General features: G+C 40.8%; 1 protein-coding gene across 2 annotated transcripts in view; it reads right to left on the reverse strand.

Annotated features, from left to right (window-relative positions):
* Positions 1-1,948: 1,948 nt before the first annotated feature.
* LOC124285166 (protein dispatched homolog 3-like) overlaps positions 1,949-18,679 on the reverse strand; it is a 34,971-nt gene continuing 18,240 nt past the window's right edge. For both annotated transcript variants that reach the window (XM_046721348.1, XM_046721347.1), the window contains exons 3-11: positions 16,997-18,432; positions 16,437-16,661; positions 15,878-16,003; positions 14,944-15,066; positions 12,373-12,499; positions 6,810-6,937; positions 5,781-5,867; positions 5,396-5,566; positions 1,949-4,616 (exon numbers count right to left, since the gene is read on the reverse strand). In XM_046721348.1, the coding sequence (XP_046577304.1) occupies positions 4,176-4,616; positions 5,396-5,566; positions 5,781-5,867; positions 6,810-6,937; positions 12,373-12,499; positions 14,944-15,066; positions 15,878-16,003; positions 16,437-16,661; positions 16,997-18,432 (2,864 nt within the window). In that variant the 3' untranslated portion in view covers positions 1,949-4,175. The remainder of the gene's footprint in view (positions 4,617-5,395; positions 5,567-5,780; positions 5,868-6,809; positions 6,938-12,372; positions 12,500-14,943; positions 15,067-15,877; positions 16,004-16,436; positions 16,662-16,996; positions 18,433-18,679) is intronic.

Here is an 18,679-nt window from a genome sequence, read left to right on the forward strand (position 1 = left end):
AATGTTCAATGAGAATGAAAAAACAGAAATCATAAAACGTCATTCTTTTGCGAACTGTCTGTGGGGCCGGTCTTAAGAAAGCCTTCTTGCACTGCCACCTTGTTTAGTTACATACAAGAGTTATTTCCCTTATGTCAATCATTTACCATCGTGTACATTTAACGTACGATCACGGATGCCCGTTCCATGTGATGTATGTGCATGTTAGTGTGTGTGTGTGTGCATGTGCATGTACGTGTACGTGTACGTTTGTATTTGCTTTTACGTATTCTAAATGTTTTTTATCCACTTCAAAAACACAGCATGTTTACCTCCTAAGTAATACGAAATTAGTAGTTTACAGGTCGTGTGATGAGCCTCCAGGAGAATCATCAGCTGCCGTGGGTTCGAACCTTCCCTATTATGATCCCTTCAAGAACCAAACGTACTCTTGAGTTTCACAAAAATGGTAAACGTCTACGACTTGTGTCATCTAGGCATTGGTTGTATACTCCTTAGGGAGACGAGAATGAAAATACGTGCACAGTGATGCATTGACTGGAGTAACAATAGCTTGATCTCGGCGCGGTCCTCTGGCATCCGGTTTACACAGTTCGGTCACCTGATGCTCCTCTGGCATCCGGTTTACACAGTTCGGTCACCTGATATCCGGCTTACCCGACGTGGTGGGACTCACCTACACACTGACGGCCGCCACAGTCCATGTGCTGAATGTAGCAGAAAGCCACGGCATTGCATTTGTATACTTTATTAAATCCACCAAATATAACGGTAAAACGGGGATAAAACGTTTGATCATCAAAATTGACGTCTACAGCTCACCACATCAGTGAATCACGAAACCTCCGTCGGTGTACAAAACAAGACCAAAATTAATTTGTAATTACAAAAAATACCTTAATGTATATTAAATAAATTATTTTTTTGTGTTCAGACCAACAAAACACGAGATATATCTGTGTTACCGTTGGTGTATCACTGACTATCACTGACATGGTGCTGTATTAACAACCTGTACAGCTAAAACACATTTGTTAGTACAATTAGATCGTGATTGAATATAATCAATTTTCTCTCAATATATTTCATTGAACAAAATGTAAACAGCGATATCACAGATGGTGCTTGATCATTAACAATGCCATGGAATTGTGATATAATCACGTAATCACAGAAAATCGGAGAGTGATATTAGCATATAAAACTGTAAAGAAGCACTGATAAAACACATATTGCACGCTGCATATTGCTACAATGTTGTTCATACAGTCGACTCATTGGATAAGGTGTCACTGTACCTCAACGGTTGTTGCCCATCATATCTCCACAAACTTTACTAACTGCCATGATATTACTGGAATACTGCGTGACCCACGCCGCTACATAATAAAATACTGAAATAGCCTTGAGCGCGACGTTCTTCTGACTTGCATTTCACATACCTCTAAATAATGATCGTTTGTTACACAATTTTTTTTGTCGGCTGTCCAAAATTATTAGACAAATCATCAGAGTTGGTCTGTCGATTTCATGTGACTGTGCAAAATTTGGTTTTCTTGCAATTATTAGATTTTGTGTTTGTGAGCAATTCATCGGTCTAAAATGAAGTCAAACGGACTATAGTAGAGATTGGCAAGTACAGACGATCTGTAGGGAGAGTTGGTGAACATTTATTCACGAGTGACGATACTTCTTGGTTCTGATTAGATTATTCTACAAATCACTCACTCTGATAAGGACACAAAGAAAGTAAAGTCAACTCTTCAGAGAAACACAACGTATTGTTCATACGAGGTAACTAAATGTGATGTCATGGCACCTTTGGTAAGTGAGTTTAGTTTTACGCCGCACTCAGCAATATTCCAGCTATATGGCGGCGGTCTGTAAATAATCGAGTCTGGACCAGACAATCCAGTGATCAACAGTGAGCATCGATCTGCGCAATTGGGAACCGATGACATGTGTCAACCAAGTCAGCGAGCCTGATCACCCGATCCCGTTAGTCGCCTCTTACGACAAGCATAACACCTTTTATACTATTTGTAGTGAGTAATCACTGTATTGGGAGTCTGTGAAATGGAATCAGCAGATAACGGGAAGTTATTCGACGAAGTGTTTCTACCCTGGAAAGTATAACGAATAACTGCAGCGACATGTATCACATAACTAAACCCGCTGTCATAAAGCTTTCTGGGCGGTGGACGGATCATCATGTGATTAACGCTATATACGTTAAAACATTCCACTAAACTGACTCCATATTGACTGACTTCAATAAACTGGCCTAAAAACACACCAACACTGAGGCATAAAAGTACATAATCAATCTTTGGTACATATATTACCCATATAAACACGTGGCAGCTGCGACCAGTGGTCGTAGATCATTAGCATATATCAAATCCATAATATTGTTCTGGTACTATATCGGAATTTAAAAATAGTAAAATGTTTCAGGGACGGAAGTAAAATAATATCTGAGGGACTAGAAATAACATTTGTGTATCTGTTTCTCCATTATAGATTTGGATAATTTAATCATTTCGCCTCTTGACACCGGCACATTGAGATGGTGTCAGAACACAATCAACTATCACCTGGAATCATCTTACAATACCAGTCACTGGATTTTCTGTTCCATTTTGGATTATCTACATGACATCGTCATATACCTGAACTACAAGTGATATGTGGCGTTAAAAACAATCCAACAAACGAAATGTCATTACACAATATTATACAACACACACTTGGCAAACCGATACGTCTATGTAGAAATATAATAAAATAAACAATCAAAAATATAAATTATGAAATCTGATTGAATTCCCAGGTTTTCAGTTGCTCTTATGTGTTTTGAATGAGTTGTTTTAACAATCAAGTATAAGTTATATAATGTTTTGAAACATGGAACATCTGTTTGTTCGTCACTATACAATAGCTGCCCCGACTTCAAACTGTTGACTCTGGGGGATATCCGATAGCGTTAGTACTTTGGAGTAAGTACAGGATACTGATATATCTTATTTGTGACAGGGCTTTTATTAACAATTGGTATTAAATTGATATTTCGTGCAGATATATATATCCTAGACAACGAACGTGATGCCATTTTAACCACTTGGTTAAAAGATACATCGACTCAAAAGTTCACAAAACTCGCGTACTTTAACAAAATATTCAAATGTCTTGCTGATTACTGTCGTATGGGGGACGGATGTAACCCTACAATCTGCCATTACCTAAGAAACATTGTTTATTGTTTCCTCTACTATACACTTCTAATCTCAGTACTTATAATGGCGGTTTGAATTATAACATTTAAACGAGGAATTATTTCTTCAATCCTATTTCAATAACCGACACAGTCATAAGTCATGTAAGTCAAATACACAAAAGCTACATTACCGCCAGCATAAAACTGACCCCCCAGCGCATAAAACCACACAGCAACGCATCACACAGTTACCATGTCTTAAATAAACTCACAGGGGGTAGAACGTAGTAAAATTAGAAACGCCATCAGTCAATACTGTACAGTAAGAAAACATTGTAGGTGCCTCATATAAGAAATATCTGCAAATGCATTGAGTGACACAGTTTCAGCCAAGATGGGTTCCACGCTTGGGACAGGACATACACACGTTTCACAAACACCCAGTGTCGTCATAGAAAGATAACACGAGGAAAGGTTGAAATGAGTTTTTCCGTATGCGTGTGAATAGTGCTTAGGGCGACTGGATACCACCTTGATAATATACTAAAGATAATTAATATTTATCAGGAAAATGTAACATTCGTCCTTTTTCTCACCGGGTTCATTTGTGTCATCCACTGATAAAATGTTATCTGATGCCCATGCCTGTGCATGAAATGGTGAAATCGTGTTTGTGTAAGTTGCGTAATCGTTTACTGTTTCAACGGCTTGAATCAATTTCTGCCAGGACTGCTAGTTGACCCAGGTCTTTAAACAAAGGATCACTCCGGTAACCAGCGAGAGGATTGACATTTCGACACGCCGACATTTTACAAAATGGATGAGCTTATTTCCGTTCATGGAATATCAACGTTATATCTTGCCCCAATCAGGTTATTTAATAATGTTGTCATTTGTCCAACATCAATAACTCTTAATGAACCCGAAGTGATTCATTTCCACTGAACACATGATCTGATCAGAATTTCTCTGTTCCTTCCAATGGATGAAAACCCTGACCTGAGCATTTATTACAGTCGATGTCAGTTTTCTTTTTGCCCCTAAATCGGTCCTTGATCCACGCATACAGGGGAGAAAGTGAGCCAAAGTTACCCTGGGGTCCACAAATGGCCAACAGTGGGGCGAACAGAATAAGCGAATAGAACAAAGAGAAGCCAATGGTGCAGAACATGAAAATACCAAATTGCATGAAGAACAAAATAACGGCAAATAACATGAAAAGGGAGGCTCCCAAAGTAGTGCATGCTCCCGACAGTACTGATATTCCTACGGTTTCTAGCATGTCGCGCAGTCGCCCTTGTCTGTGTTCGTGGCGTGACAGATGATATCCTTCCGCCAGGTGGACGACGTAGTCCACAGCAAGTCCCACGACTAGCGACAGATTCAGGGACTCCAACACCTGTAAGCAATCAACCATTGATTGAATCAACCATCAAACAATGCAAAGAAATATTCTTTGTGCCATCAACAGCTTCTTTAAGAAGCGACGTTTCGGTGTGGGTTCTACCATCGCTATCAAGCAGTTGATGTACCGAGTATGATTGAGAGGCATGTATCCAAGTTAGAGGATGTGTGTTTATTGTTGATTGGATCAGGTTGTAGTTATAATAGAGTAAAGGGGCCTGTGAAAAACACTATGTATGAGATCTAATGTAAAACAGTCCTAACGGGTGAAGTCTGTACTATAAACAACAACATTAAACAAAAGGATTCTGACTGATTGGCATCGTTGATGAGCTGGAGACATAATAGCCTTGATTACTTGTGTCAACTGTATTGAGTTGATGGTAAGCTGGAGGCATGTAATAGCCTTGATTACTTGTGTCAACTGTATTGAGTTGATGGTAAGCTGGAGGCATGAAATAGTCTTGATTACTTGTGTCACCTGTATTGAGTTGATGGTAAGCTGAAGGCATGTAATAGCCTTGATTACTTGTGTCACCTGTATTGAGTTGATGGTAAGCTGAAGGCATGTAATAGCCTTGATTACTTGTGTCACCTGTATTGAGTTGATGGTAAGCTGGAGGCATGTAATAGCCTTGATTACTTGTGTCACCTGTATTGAGTTGAGGGTAAGCTGGAGGCATGTAATAGCCTTGATTACTTGTGTCACCTGTATTGAGTTGTTGATAAGCTGGAGGCATGTAATAGCCCTGATTACTTGTGTTTTTGTCTTACCCCCAGTTTCCAACCCGCCATTGGAATGATGCCGACGATGGTGACGGTCACACAGGTGATGGTGGCGGTCGCGAGGAAGCCGAGGACGACGTTCCCGGTGGCGAAGGTGAGGATGGGGAAGGCCAGACAGATGCCGATGATGATGCCCTTAACAGCGGAGTCAGCAAGGGTCTGCGTCACAACGGACAAAGTTATATACTACTCCATACAAGCTGAAGAACACTCCCCATTTGGAGGCTGAGTGTTGCAATACCCAACAGTCATTCTATCGATAGAAGAAACTTTCCAGTCTTCAATAATATCTTTTGGTATGAATTAGAAATATCATCCATTATTAATTATCATATTTCCTGCTTCAATAATATTTATCATAACCAAATGATACCTTTTGCACACGAAGCCAGTGCCAAGCGTTGTTCCCCTCGGGTGTGCACTGAAACCCTCCACTCAGGGATGGGGGGAGCTTCGATACCTACAAAAACCAAACGGGTCATGTCATCATTAGCTGATGTCCAAATAAGTTGAACAAACATGTAAATTTCGTATATTAAATAAAATAAGACGTTCAGCTGCTCGATGTTTTGATATTTCCAAATGAATAAACACATGACAGTGCCTCGTGACCTGTTCATAACTATGTGGGCCATAAGATGTATCTTCGTAAAAACGGCATGTACTATTTTCCCATCAGACAGGAAGACCTGCACCTGTCAATGATGATATTTAGTGTCGACACCAGAGCGTTGCCATACTTGAGTATCGGCCGAAAGAAATTCCTGGGCGTAAAAATCAATTAGTGTGGAAGATAATATAAATGACTTTTTGAAAATCCATTACGACAGAGGAGCACTTGAAAATGATAAAACACGTGTCATTTATTCTCAGACAGCTATTTTCCAAACATGAATATCATTATGATTGGGCTTGAATACAACTTAGGTGTGAGTCAATATATATAGTTTTATTTACTACGCCACGTAGAGTTAAATCAAAATCGATGTTTCGCGTGTTTAACTTTGTAAAATGTTTCTCTCATATCAATAAACAGACAGACATACAGTTTATTACGTATTTTAGACCAATACATTAATAAACAGTTGTCTTCAAGAAACCATTATATCTGTCAATGTGCTTACATACAACATTGTGCGCGTCAAACGGTACACAATTATTGAATAACATGATCCGTGAGATCTCCTTAATCAGGGATAATCTACAACGTTATATAGTCTCCCTGACTTAATGAATGGTGTCACGATGACACGTTATATCCCTGACATTCCAGACGACGCGGTTACAGACCCTGTCACATGTTTTGCTGAGATCAGGATGTCATTGGCTACTTTCACCAATTATCTGCTGCACCCATGCTACTTCTTTACTCATTTATGAACTTGATTGCTAAACTGATTACCTCTGAATTGGTAAAACTTTCCCATGCATCGATAACAGGGATTCCTTCCACGTAGCCAACTTTCCCGTTCTGTAGGGTCGTGTACACAACAATAGCGGCAAACCTCAGTCTTGTCCCGTACAGAAGACCTACAAAGCAATGGAACCAACATAAGTCATCATATTTGTATTCTATTATCGTAGATACCACGGACCCTTTCAGGATCATAGCTTCGGTCAGACAGTGACACTACAGCCTCACGTCTCGTATATTGCACAACATTTCTCTCGCCTTTGGTGAGGTGAGGTGAAATTGGGTTTAACGTCGTGCTTGAGAATATTTCGCTCATATGACGACGTGCATGCGTGTGTTACGTGTATGTGCGGCTGCTTGTACTAGCCCAGACTTAGGCTGGTTTTATAGTGCTAGCTCACTGAGATACCATGCCACAGTGAAGCATGAATACCCCACTCAGACACAGTATACAGACTCCGAGCCGACCAGTCCTTGTTGTACCCATTAATGCCGAACGCCAGGCAGGGCCCAACAAGTACCATATTTTAACGTCTTTTGGTATGACGCGGTCGGGGATCGAACCCGCGACCTTCCGCTCTCCGGGCGGACGCTCTAACCACTACACCACGCAGGCGGCCATCGCCTTTGGACGTAATTTGAGCTGATGCTGTATAAGCACCGCATATTTCGAATAGAAGAAACAAAAATATATACCGGAGTTATAATCATAAGAGAATGTGGCTAAATTCTCTAGATGATTAAGAGTGACATAGATGCAGCAACAAACAATTCTTAAGTAAATAGCTGCCCATTTACAGTAATGAGCTAGAACACTAGCCGACGTGTAGTATCCGGCTGTGCAAACCTCATGTGTACCGTGTAATGTTATATCATTTCAATGTAGGAATGACAAGTCTTCATGGAGGACCAACTTCTCGTGTCCATTGTACAATGACGATGTTTCGGTATAGATAGAGGAAAAACATCTCATGCTTGAAAACGGTATAAGTATCTTTTTCGAAACGTCGCCATTGTACAATAAAGAAGATGATCATCCATAAAGACTTGTCATTCCTATTACTTACATCTTCTAGAATGCCTATCAAACAGTTCATTTCAATTTCTAATTCAACTTCGTATGTAACACGAGTTCTGATTGGTCAATGCTATAAATTTCCGACCGTATAATCAGCATATACGGTCGCAATTTGAAAACCGATTCACCGAAACCTTTGAATGTATCCCTACACTATTGGGGTAACGCTGTTTCGCAGGACATTGTCATTTGTAGAAGCCATTGGTCAATTAACTCCCCTATCCAGCTAAAATGGGTGGAATTTGTGCTAAAAAAGACAAAACAGTATAATAAATTTAATTTTAAGTTCAAACAACTTACTCGCAACGGGCTGTTGACCCAACACTCTTAGATCATGAAACAAGGTTTATGACGTCATTATGGAGCGTGACGTCACCTGCTATGACGTCATTTGACAACAGAACTGATAATGGCCCGTAGTTGAGGAATCAGCGGGCCGCTCATTTCTGTAACTAGAGGGCGGTTTCATCCATTTTATCTATTATACTATGATCTATTCATCATTGTCAAATTTAGTCTGTGTGCACATAATAAACGTGTGTAGTTTGAAAAGGGAACTACTTTCTCTGGCGATGGTGCAAGTTGAAGGAGTGATATGATTAACCTTTGACCTAGAGGAACTTTGACCTGGTTTAAATAAGGAATTTCTTTCACGAAAAAACAGCGTAAAACGAGTTGAATTAGAATGCGGATAACTGTACTGTGTTTGACGAATTAGGGACGTATACCGGTGGTTATATAGCCGCAAATTTAACGTAATATCGCCGATATAACTAAATTTGCGGCTATATAACCACCGGTATACGTCCCCAATTCGTCAAACACAGTACAGTTATCCCCTAAGTATATTGAAAAGTGTTACAGAGGGTACGTATTCTATGGTTTCGATATTTATATAGAAATGGGATACGGACTGTCAAGAGGTACAATTCACCCAACAAATATGTTCCCTGCCCATGCCAGGATCTTCTACCCATTGACAGGAATATTGGATTCGAACTGATTTTATTGTCTCAAACCACACTGGTAAACTACAAGTCCTAAAAACCCTTTTGGCTTTTCCTTTAACGACTTGCAACCCGTGAAACAACTGAAATACCGTTCGATGTGCTCATCAGTTCTTTCATGCATGTTGCTTCATACAGGCAGTAATCTTGAACACATCTGCAAACCGCATCTCGTTTCACATCATTTTCCCCAAAAAGTGTAATTAGATCATACTAAAGTCGCTACGTTTATTTCTGTAAACACATTCATAGAAAACGTGAGTTTTACCACGTACCATATCGTGATAATTCCTCACAAAGGAACATTTCAAGCATTTTCATTGTGATCCGATATGACGAGAACGAAACAGAAACATTTCCATCATGAAAGAAACGTGTTACGTTTGTTTTGTGATATTCTTGTAATGATGTTGTCATGTGGATTGAGCCAAGGTCACAAATCAGTTCAAGTTAAGCAACGTTGGCCGCGGATAGTCCTTTATGGGTGACAGTGTTTGGCAGCTTGTTTCTAGGACTTCAGTCCGGCCCCACAATGAAGCACATGTGATACATGTAGTGTCACCTTAGGAAAGAGAATTTGTTCTAAATTGCCTCTGTTCATCCAGTAGAAAATGGGTATCTGGTGGGATAAGTCATGTGACTATAACCTACCTGGCAGCTTGGATTATCCGGGGTATTAATGTGTTAGCACTTTGAGCATGCACAAGTGTGTGGAAACAGGCGCTTTATAAAATGCCGTTATTATTATTATAATGAAAAATCTGAAAGTAGTACCAGCTTAACCTTTAAAGTTTCAAATTTACATTTTTGTCCGTATGTGACCCCAGATGATACTGCTATTATCTATTGGTTTCACCCAGTCAAGAAACCCATCAATTACTCGATAAATATATTACATGTATTCAATGTACAATTGATCGACGTCCTCAAAGAAAATGGTATAACATTTTCTGTGATTCATTACATTTGATCCGAACTAAAGCCCAGTTACACGTGCTCAATGAAGGATACTATGTAGTACGACTCCAATATACCTGAAGTTTACCCTTTTCGTGGTGCGCACCTGACGTCAGAGTAAAATCGATTTCCGTCACTTATTTATACGGAATAGGTAAATGCATTATTATATCTAAGATTACAAATCCTTTTGTTGCGTGTATATGTCGTTTTGATAATGGCCAGGATGTTGTTGGGTTACAAGCATATGATCATTTCCTTCGTATTGTACTATTTTCGGTGAGTGGTTAAAAATTGCGGATCTAAATGGGGTTGGGGGGTTGGGGGTGGTTTTTTTTAGAAAACATAATGTTAAAGTAAGAATTGAACCATTAGCCATTTAAACACTCGCCGAAAAGAACAGTCAAGAACTCGAGTATACAATGCTCACTGTTGAGTCCGGTGGTTCAAGCATTCGCTCATCACGCACAACGCTAAACTTGATTTCTAATTTGTGTACGAGACATGATTTATTCAAATGTTGTTACCCGCGGCGTAAAAACATACTCACTCACTTTGAGTGAATGAATGAGTGAGTGAATATTGGCTTAGGTTTCAGTCAGCAATATACCAGCTATAATCATGGCTGTGACCCATGACGTCGCCATGACTACACCCAAGGCGGATACTTGGACCATCCGATTCATGTTACTACACTCCCACATTAAAGATTTTTTATTAGGCTCAATCTGCTGCCACAAGATTACTATATTCGACATCCCTTTTCAATGCGCACCTGTCCAATAAACGCTAATGGGATATCCACGCATCTAATTGTATCCAACGTATGAGTCAATAGACATATAAATAGTCTACGGTCTTACAAGGGACGCCAATCAATTATTCTCCTGTACGCAGTAGCAATCAACGACCCGCTCAGTCAGTTTGTATCAGGTAGAGAACAGTAGATTAGGACCTAAGGCACAATCAAGGGCATGAGTTCGAAAATACCATATAGACTTCATTGATTTGTACTAGTAGTTGCTTGCTGACAGTCAACACGCGACCTTCATCTCTGAGAAATCACAAGGAACATCGTACGCGCCAACAACAAAGGACCTACCAAGCCCATCAGATTTGTGTGAATGAAATACCTGTAACTGTGGACACAGAAGACGAAGAGAAGAAGAAAATGGGTATTACCGTGTTACATATTTTCTTTACAGAATATTCCACCAATCCCTAATACAGGTTAAAAGAAAGTGTGTGTGTGTGTGTGTGTGTGTGTGTGTGTGTAATAGATACTTAGCATACTGTGTTGAGTTGATAATTAAGGTTAAGTAGGGTGTTTGAGCCGCCTTTCATACATGTAAATAACACAAAGTCTAACAAATGTGAAGTGACTCCCGCTCCTTTGCAACCAAGAAGATGGTAAATGAATAAACCAAGCACGCCATCATGTCTCTTAAGATATTGCGTTATTGCCGACGCTGTGTTGGACAGTCGCGTTCAATTCATTACATAACCTACATTACTTATGGCCATGTATATGCTAGGTAATGTTAAATTAATAAAATCCTTAGCTGCATTAGTTACTAAAATGTTTAATAGACGTAAACGCACTTTGTAGTCATGTAATTAAATATACCACACTCCACTGTTACTTATAGAATTGTGATATTCTATTCTGTTTTAGGTAGAATGTAGTGGTTTGTGTCTCACAGGCCAGATGTTATATTAAGAGTCTTATGGTACAACATGTTAAACACAAATTATAACACTTTCTTCTCGGTAACCATTTTTGTAAACGTAGTTTGTAGTCATGTACTTAAATATATATACCACACTCCATTGTTGCTTACAAAGCTGTGATATTTTATTTACTACTATCTGTTTTAGATATAATATAGTGCCTTGTGTCTCATAGGCCATATGGCCGGATGTTATATTCTATTGAATGTTTTTAAGTTTATGTATGTTTTATGTATAACATGTGACACAAAAATAAAAATATTTTCTTCTTCTTCTTCTTCTTCTTCTTCTTCTTCTGTACATGCCACGTTGGCAGTTACGAGTGGGATGGAAATGGTCCTGAGCACCATACAGATAATATAGAACAAACTTTATGGATAACAACTTCTTTTTATTCGTGACTGCGACGTTTCGATACAGATTCTTGTACCGTTGTCAAGCATTGGTACAAGAATCTGTATCGAAACGTCACAGTCACGAATAAAACGAAGTTGTTATCCATAAAGTTTGTTCTATATTGTACTTCCCAACTTCTAAAATGCCTCTCAAAGAAGTTACCATACAGATAGTCTTCTGTTTAACATTTATAATCCACGACAACATATGTCATAATGATTGTCATAATCTCAGATTTGATTCGCAATCCGGGAATCCTGGCTCGCTAGAGGGACCTCAGGTACAGCTTTCACCACACTGTCATAAGGATTAAATACATATTGATATTCCTACCCGGAAACAAATTGCAATCATCCATTCGTCCATAGATTCCATGTCCTACCTGTCTTGTTGATGATCTGTCTAGTGTCCGAGGCGTCTCTGGAGAAACCCATGTTGTCAGCGTAATTTTCGTACCGTTTGGAAAGCGTGCCATCGTAACCGTTGTTCAACCAGAACGACACACCGGTCTGTAACAACCATACATATACCGTCAGCAGAACTGGTTTAATCTGAGAGAACTCTTAACCAAGGCATAATATTTGGAAGTAATTGGTTTCCTGATATGGACATGGCATGGCAGCCAGTGCCCACATCATACAATCACTTAAAGGAAAGAGCATCCCAGATAACTTAAAATTTCCAAATCGTGTTACACATTAGTTTGCAATAATGGTGGTGTGATAATAATGAGCGAATGGGGGAGACATTAAAACAGGGGGCTGAAGTACGAGGGTAGATGCTATCACCAACAACGATCGTGAAAGGGCGACAATGAGAAGGTGGGTAATTTCAACGTTGACGTTATTTAATCAGAGGTACAAGGACGGGCGGAGTTATTCGGAACTGATATAAATACAATGCACGTGGCCAGCAAGGATTATGGCGATGGTTAAGGGGGCGTCTACAGTACATTCTGCTTAAATTTACATGGAATGTAAAATATACATCTACCCGAGCGAATGTAGAAGTTCTGGATAGGAGAGCTGATATGATCAATAGTAGGGCTTATAATAACTTCTGGCTTATGAAGTTTGCCATGTTCCCGTCTGCTCAATTTTGTATAAGCTTTGTGACGAATCCGTCATGTCGTACCAAGTCGAAGACCAGAAATACTTAGGATAGGTATTGTCCGCGTAAGTGAGCTTCTATATTTCCAGTCTTGGTGTATTGGTCGCTTTGATCTGGTTTGACGTGGTTTCAGGTTTCAAGGGGATGCATAAGATCTCGTAACCGTGGCTTCCAAAGTTTGAACATGTTTGAAGTGAGATAGCTCGATAAGTTTGTAGCGCTTCGTTTTTCCTTCCCTGGCTTTAGAAGCGGAATAACTGCCTCCTGGTCTACATGCAGTTTTACAGTGTCGCGTCAGGACCAGGTGCAGAACATGCCCTTACTATGCTGCATTGCACCAAACTCTGTCACAGCCAATAAATAGTATATTGTACACCAGATGTCTGCTGCTGTTTTATATCTTAGGTAGAAGCATTTTACCAGTTTGAAATCATTGCTGCGTGTATTTTGGCAGCTGATGAGAAGTGATCACCTAGATTGTTGGACTTTTCTTTGACCAAACTGGGGAATTGTGGGAGCTTTCCCTTCCCCCCTGATTGTATGTATGTTGTTTTTTCAGTTAGAGGTATGCAGAAATTCTGCCATGACTTGTCTTACTTTTGTCCTGACTGCTCGGGTTTGGGACTGATTTATCCCGTTTGACCTGTTGAGGACTTTCTTTCTCCTAGAGTTTGCTATTTCCCGTTCCACCATGTTAACGGAGTTTTGCGGGTTTGTAAGCTGTACTTTAAATTGACACTAATTGCTGAGGTGAGATTTTGGCAAAACACTCAGGATTATGGGAGGCAAACATAAGAGGATATGAAGGATGTACATTCCTTCCTGAATTTGGGGCAATCGACCCTTACACGTCCCATGTCCACTGATTGTGGTGACTACCCATATAGGTGAGTATAGTGTCATCAAGGACTTGCGAATGGCAATGTCAGGAGAGGTTGGTTGTAACTATAATTTGACGGACCTCGGAATAAGTGATCAGTGTTAGCTAGCAGGGACCTCAAATGCCCGAGAATAACCAGAATTGTGTTGTTACTAAAACAGGGAAAACACGATTAGCAAACTAACTATACGACCATCAGTAGAGATGTAGGTTCGAGAAATAACAGCTGAACATATGCTACTATTGGATAACAGTACACATTTACTATCAGATATTTATGATTTGTAAGATGGCAAAAATAGTCTTAAATACATGGCAAATATCTACACAGCACAAGGTGATCCCGCTACATGGTCAAAATCAGTTTCTAACGCTTCTTCAATACATGAAAAATCTTGCCTACACATACAAGATAACCCATTTCTTATAGGATTTCAGTGCATGATGAATGTAGGCAATTACACTGTAAACGAATAGAATGTATGTAGGACATAAACTTCGATCCCCGGCCGCGTCATACCAAAAGACGTTAAGATACGGTACTTGTTGGTCCCTGCCTGGCGCTCGGCATTAATGGGTACAACAAGGACTGGTCGACTCGGAGTCAGTATAATGTATCTGAGTGGGGTATTTATGCTATACTGCGGCATGGTATCTCAGTGAGCTAGCACTATAAAACCAGCTTTAGTCTGCGCTAGTACAAGACGCCACACATACACATGCATGCACTTCGTCATATATTCGTCAAATATTCTTATAAAGAACGACGTTATACCAAATTTCACCTCACCTCAGACAAAAACGTTAATGAATATCGTCATGCCTGGCCGGGCCGAAGTGGGCCAAGCTGAACCGACCGTCCACAGCGATGAGCAGGTAACGTAGGGCGGTTAGTGGACAGTGAAGAGCATGGCTGTTTTCACTCCGGTGACAATGAGAACACATCGACTACATGACGCTTACCTCGAAGTACCTGTAGAAGTTGGTCATGTCCTGAGATGCGTCATACAACTGTGGATTCCCCCCCATGAAGGCCGACATCGTGATCTCCGACAAGGGCAGGCCAGTAACATTGCTGGTGGAAGTCTATATGAGAAATGCAAACAGGTATAAATAAAAAACAAGAAATTCATTTCACACATCTGATCACTGTATTTCTGTATTTATCAATGACGTCAGTTGTTGAAATAGCGACAGTTATATATTTCAAACTACGAGTGTTTATGGCAGCATGTGACCAGGACTGTTAAAGTAAGGTCCTGCTGTGAGGGAGGAGTGGGAGACCGGAGAATGAGTTGAACAATGTCCGCCAGCATGCAACCATGTTCCCGAGACAATAGTCTCCATTTGCCCAAAGTCTAATTTCTACCCTAGCCATTTCTAGACTACGTCACTCGGCTGAAACTTGTTCGTAATCGAACCAGTGGTTGATATTGTGAGGAACAACTAAGTTCTTGGATGATATTTTGAGGAACAAGGAAGTTCTTGGATGATATTGTGAGGGACAAGGAAGTTCTTGGATGATATTGTGAGGAACAAGGAAGTTCTTGGATGATATTGTGAGGAACAAGGAAGTTCTCGGATGATATTGTGAGGGACAAGGAAGTTCTTGGATGATATTGTGAGGAACGTCCAACGCAATCACTACCTACAACATGTGAGGAACGTCAAATGCAATCACTACCTACAAGTGAGGAACGTCCAATGCAATCACTAATAACATGCATAACATGTAATCAAGTCAGCCAGGGTCAGACCCGGGTTAGTTTCCAGATCCGTCAATGACAATTTACATTCCCAGTCGCAAATGGTCATCCGTGGCCTTCTTCGTAGATCGACGCTACAGCTACAGCGATGTCCACGTCTTCAAATGGCTTCAAACTGGATATATACATACGGGCATGTCTGTGTTGAAGTCCGTGATGAAGCAGTCGACGTCGGGGTAGCCGCTGATGCTGTCAAGACGTATCTTCAAGCTGGCAACCTCCGCGTCGCTCAAGTTGCGGAGTCTGGCACACAGGTCCTGTGTAGAGATGACACGGGGGAGTATGGAATTACTTTTCCAGCTTGGGGTGATCGTTCCTTAAACCTACTGTGTACACATATACTATACTATGGTTCCATCTGTATGTCATAAAACCTGTAGCAATGTACGTGTATTCACTTTGAACATGGTAGTTGAGGGGAAAGTGATATGAGAAAGATATTACCGGTTGACAACAATTTTGGCATACCAGCTACAACGTATGGAGGTTATAAGAAGAGCTTTTCCATCCTGTGTGTATATATTTTACGGTTAATCCACCAGCCTGGAGATTGAAGGCATACTTGTATCTAATGTAAAGACAGCATTGTGATGATGGGGTGTCATAAGGATGCTCTTACATCTGTATTTTAAGAGCAGTTCTCCTGTTATGTCATGGGGTGATGTGTTTGAAGCATAATCTAATACTTACAAAGAGGGCATTCTGTGCTGGTTTAGGATTGAGATCAAATCCTTCATCCCACACCGTTTTCCCAGTGCATTCGTAGTCCGTCTTGTGGCATGACGCCCGGTCTTGCCCCTTTAAACCCCATACCAAGTAAATCTTTATGACTTTGTCCTGGACACTAGGTTTGAACGAGTTGAGGTTGCGATCAATTGCCTTGCCGTAATTGTGGGAATCCTTGTAAATCTTGATCTGGTATTTGAAATAAAGACCATTAAGAAGCATACATGGTCAACGGAGACTATGATTTTACGATACATTTATACATATACGGTCAAGAGGGATCGTCGCTATCAGACAACCCCCATTTGTGAAGTGGGGAATCGAATCCGACCTTGTGTTTTGACGAGCGAATGCTTTAAGTAACAGTTCGAGTACTCTTCCCCCATCACCCAAACTTTAACCCCAAGTGGGGAATCGAATCCGAACTTGTGTTTTGACGAGCGAATGCTTTAAGTAACAGTTCGAGTACTCTTCCCCCATCACCCAAACTTTAACCCCAAATTAACAACGCCTCTGTTACTTACAGCTTCTTCCTCTGGCTTCAAAGTCGTCGCAAAGTAGATGAACACACTCAGTACGATTAAGCACAGTAAGACGAGGACCCATTTGATTATTTTGTGACTAACGAAGGAAAAAAAGATGCCACGAAAAAAACGGACGATCGGGTGTTTCCGTTTTCCGTCTTTGAGATCGTGACTTGGCGAGATTTCCCGAGATTTCTTCTTGCAACAGCGGAAACACGGCCACGTCCAGTTCTCCCAGTGCTTGTGGTGCATGACAACAACAGTTGGGAAGAAGACGATGACGGAGATGTAGTTGACGAGGACCAAGATACCGGAGAAAAGACCAAAAGAAGACACAGCTAACAGGGGAGAAACGGCATTTACAAAGAAAGCTATCATGGTGGTTAGTGACGTCACGAACATGGCTTTGGATGCTCGCCTGTAGCAGGCGGACACACGCTCCTCCAGGGATTCATGGTTCTCATGGGCCGTGGCCCTCCAGGTATCAAAGTAAACAAACACATCGTCGGCACCGATACCCAGGATGATGAATATAGACAGGACATGGAAAATACCAAAATACTGAAAATCCAGCACTATTCTGTAGATCAAATTGGCTCCAAGAAAACTCGTTAAAACACTGAATAGGGCTAAACCTGTGATGAGCAAGGACTGAGTCTGGATAAGCATGAAGATAAATATGAATCCAAAGCTTCCTCCAGCGAGAAGCAAATCGAATATCACCTGTCGCTGAATGTCATAAGTGAAAAGACTTGTTGACGTGAAGATAAATGCCATTCCTCCGACACCCGTCTCCGTTTTGCTGTTTAGCTTGCTGCGGAAGTTTTCTACCAAGAAGTCCTGTCTTTGATCTTCATTGGCGTGTCCAAGGTAGATGATGGACCTTGTTATTGGGGAGGAGGTTCTATTTAGAGTTGCATTTATCTCGGCATTTTTCCCCAGGTGATACTGCAGCAGCTGGGCAGTGGCCGGATCGTTCATTGCGGCAGACAGTGTTCCAACAATATTGTCATAATTTACATCTGGTGTTATTGATGTTAAACTTCCATCAAAGAACCTGATAATTGAGAAAGGCTTTACACACTGTCCCGTTGCGTTTAATCTACAGAAGTTTCCATACTTTGGTTCCCCGACTAACTCGTTTTCCCAAACTGCAATTGCTTGGAGATTCTCTTTAGTGAAAACGTTACTACCTTCGTAGTACAACGTCAGCGTTTCCGTTGTCTCTGTTCTTTCTGCAGAGAACACGTCCAAACTCTTTGGTAGGATTATTGCATTGCTATCCGCCCTGAAAAAGGCTTCTCCCCGGAGGTAGGTCTCATCTTCTGTCAGCGTTAGGGGGACCCCGGTAAAGCTCAGCGGGAACAGGTTATATCCGCTCTGGACTAGAATTGCAGACACCACTATCAGCAATATATGTCCACCAAGAGTCAGACCTGCAAACACAAATACACGATTAAGTCCTTACATCTATCCTAGGTACTTTCCTACCGCTAGTTTATGGCGGGTTTCAACATTTTACCACTGAATGGAAAAAACACTTTGGTAATGACAAAATGAAAATATAATCAGGATGACCTTTTTTCACAACAGGACTACAGGATTCTGCCATGCTTAACGGAAGCAACACTGCACAGCGCATTTCCTTCCCGCAGTGTCTTATGAACGTCGATCGGCAGAGGG

The sequence above is a fragment of the Haliotis rubra genome, unplaced genomic scaffold, assembly GCF_003918875.1.
Source record: "Haliotis rubra isolate DU_JTF1 unplaced genomic scaffold, ASM391887v1 Scf354, whole genome shotgun sequence".
Classification (NCBI taxonomy): domain Eukaryota; kingdom Metazoa; phylum Mollusca; class Gastropoda; order Lepetellida; family Haliotidae; genus Haliotis; species Haliotis rubra.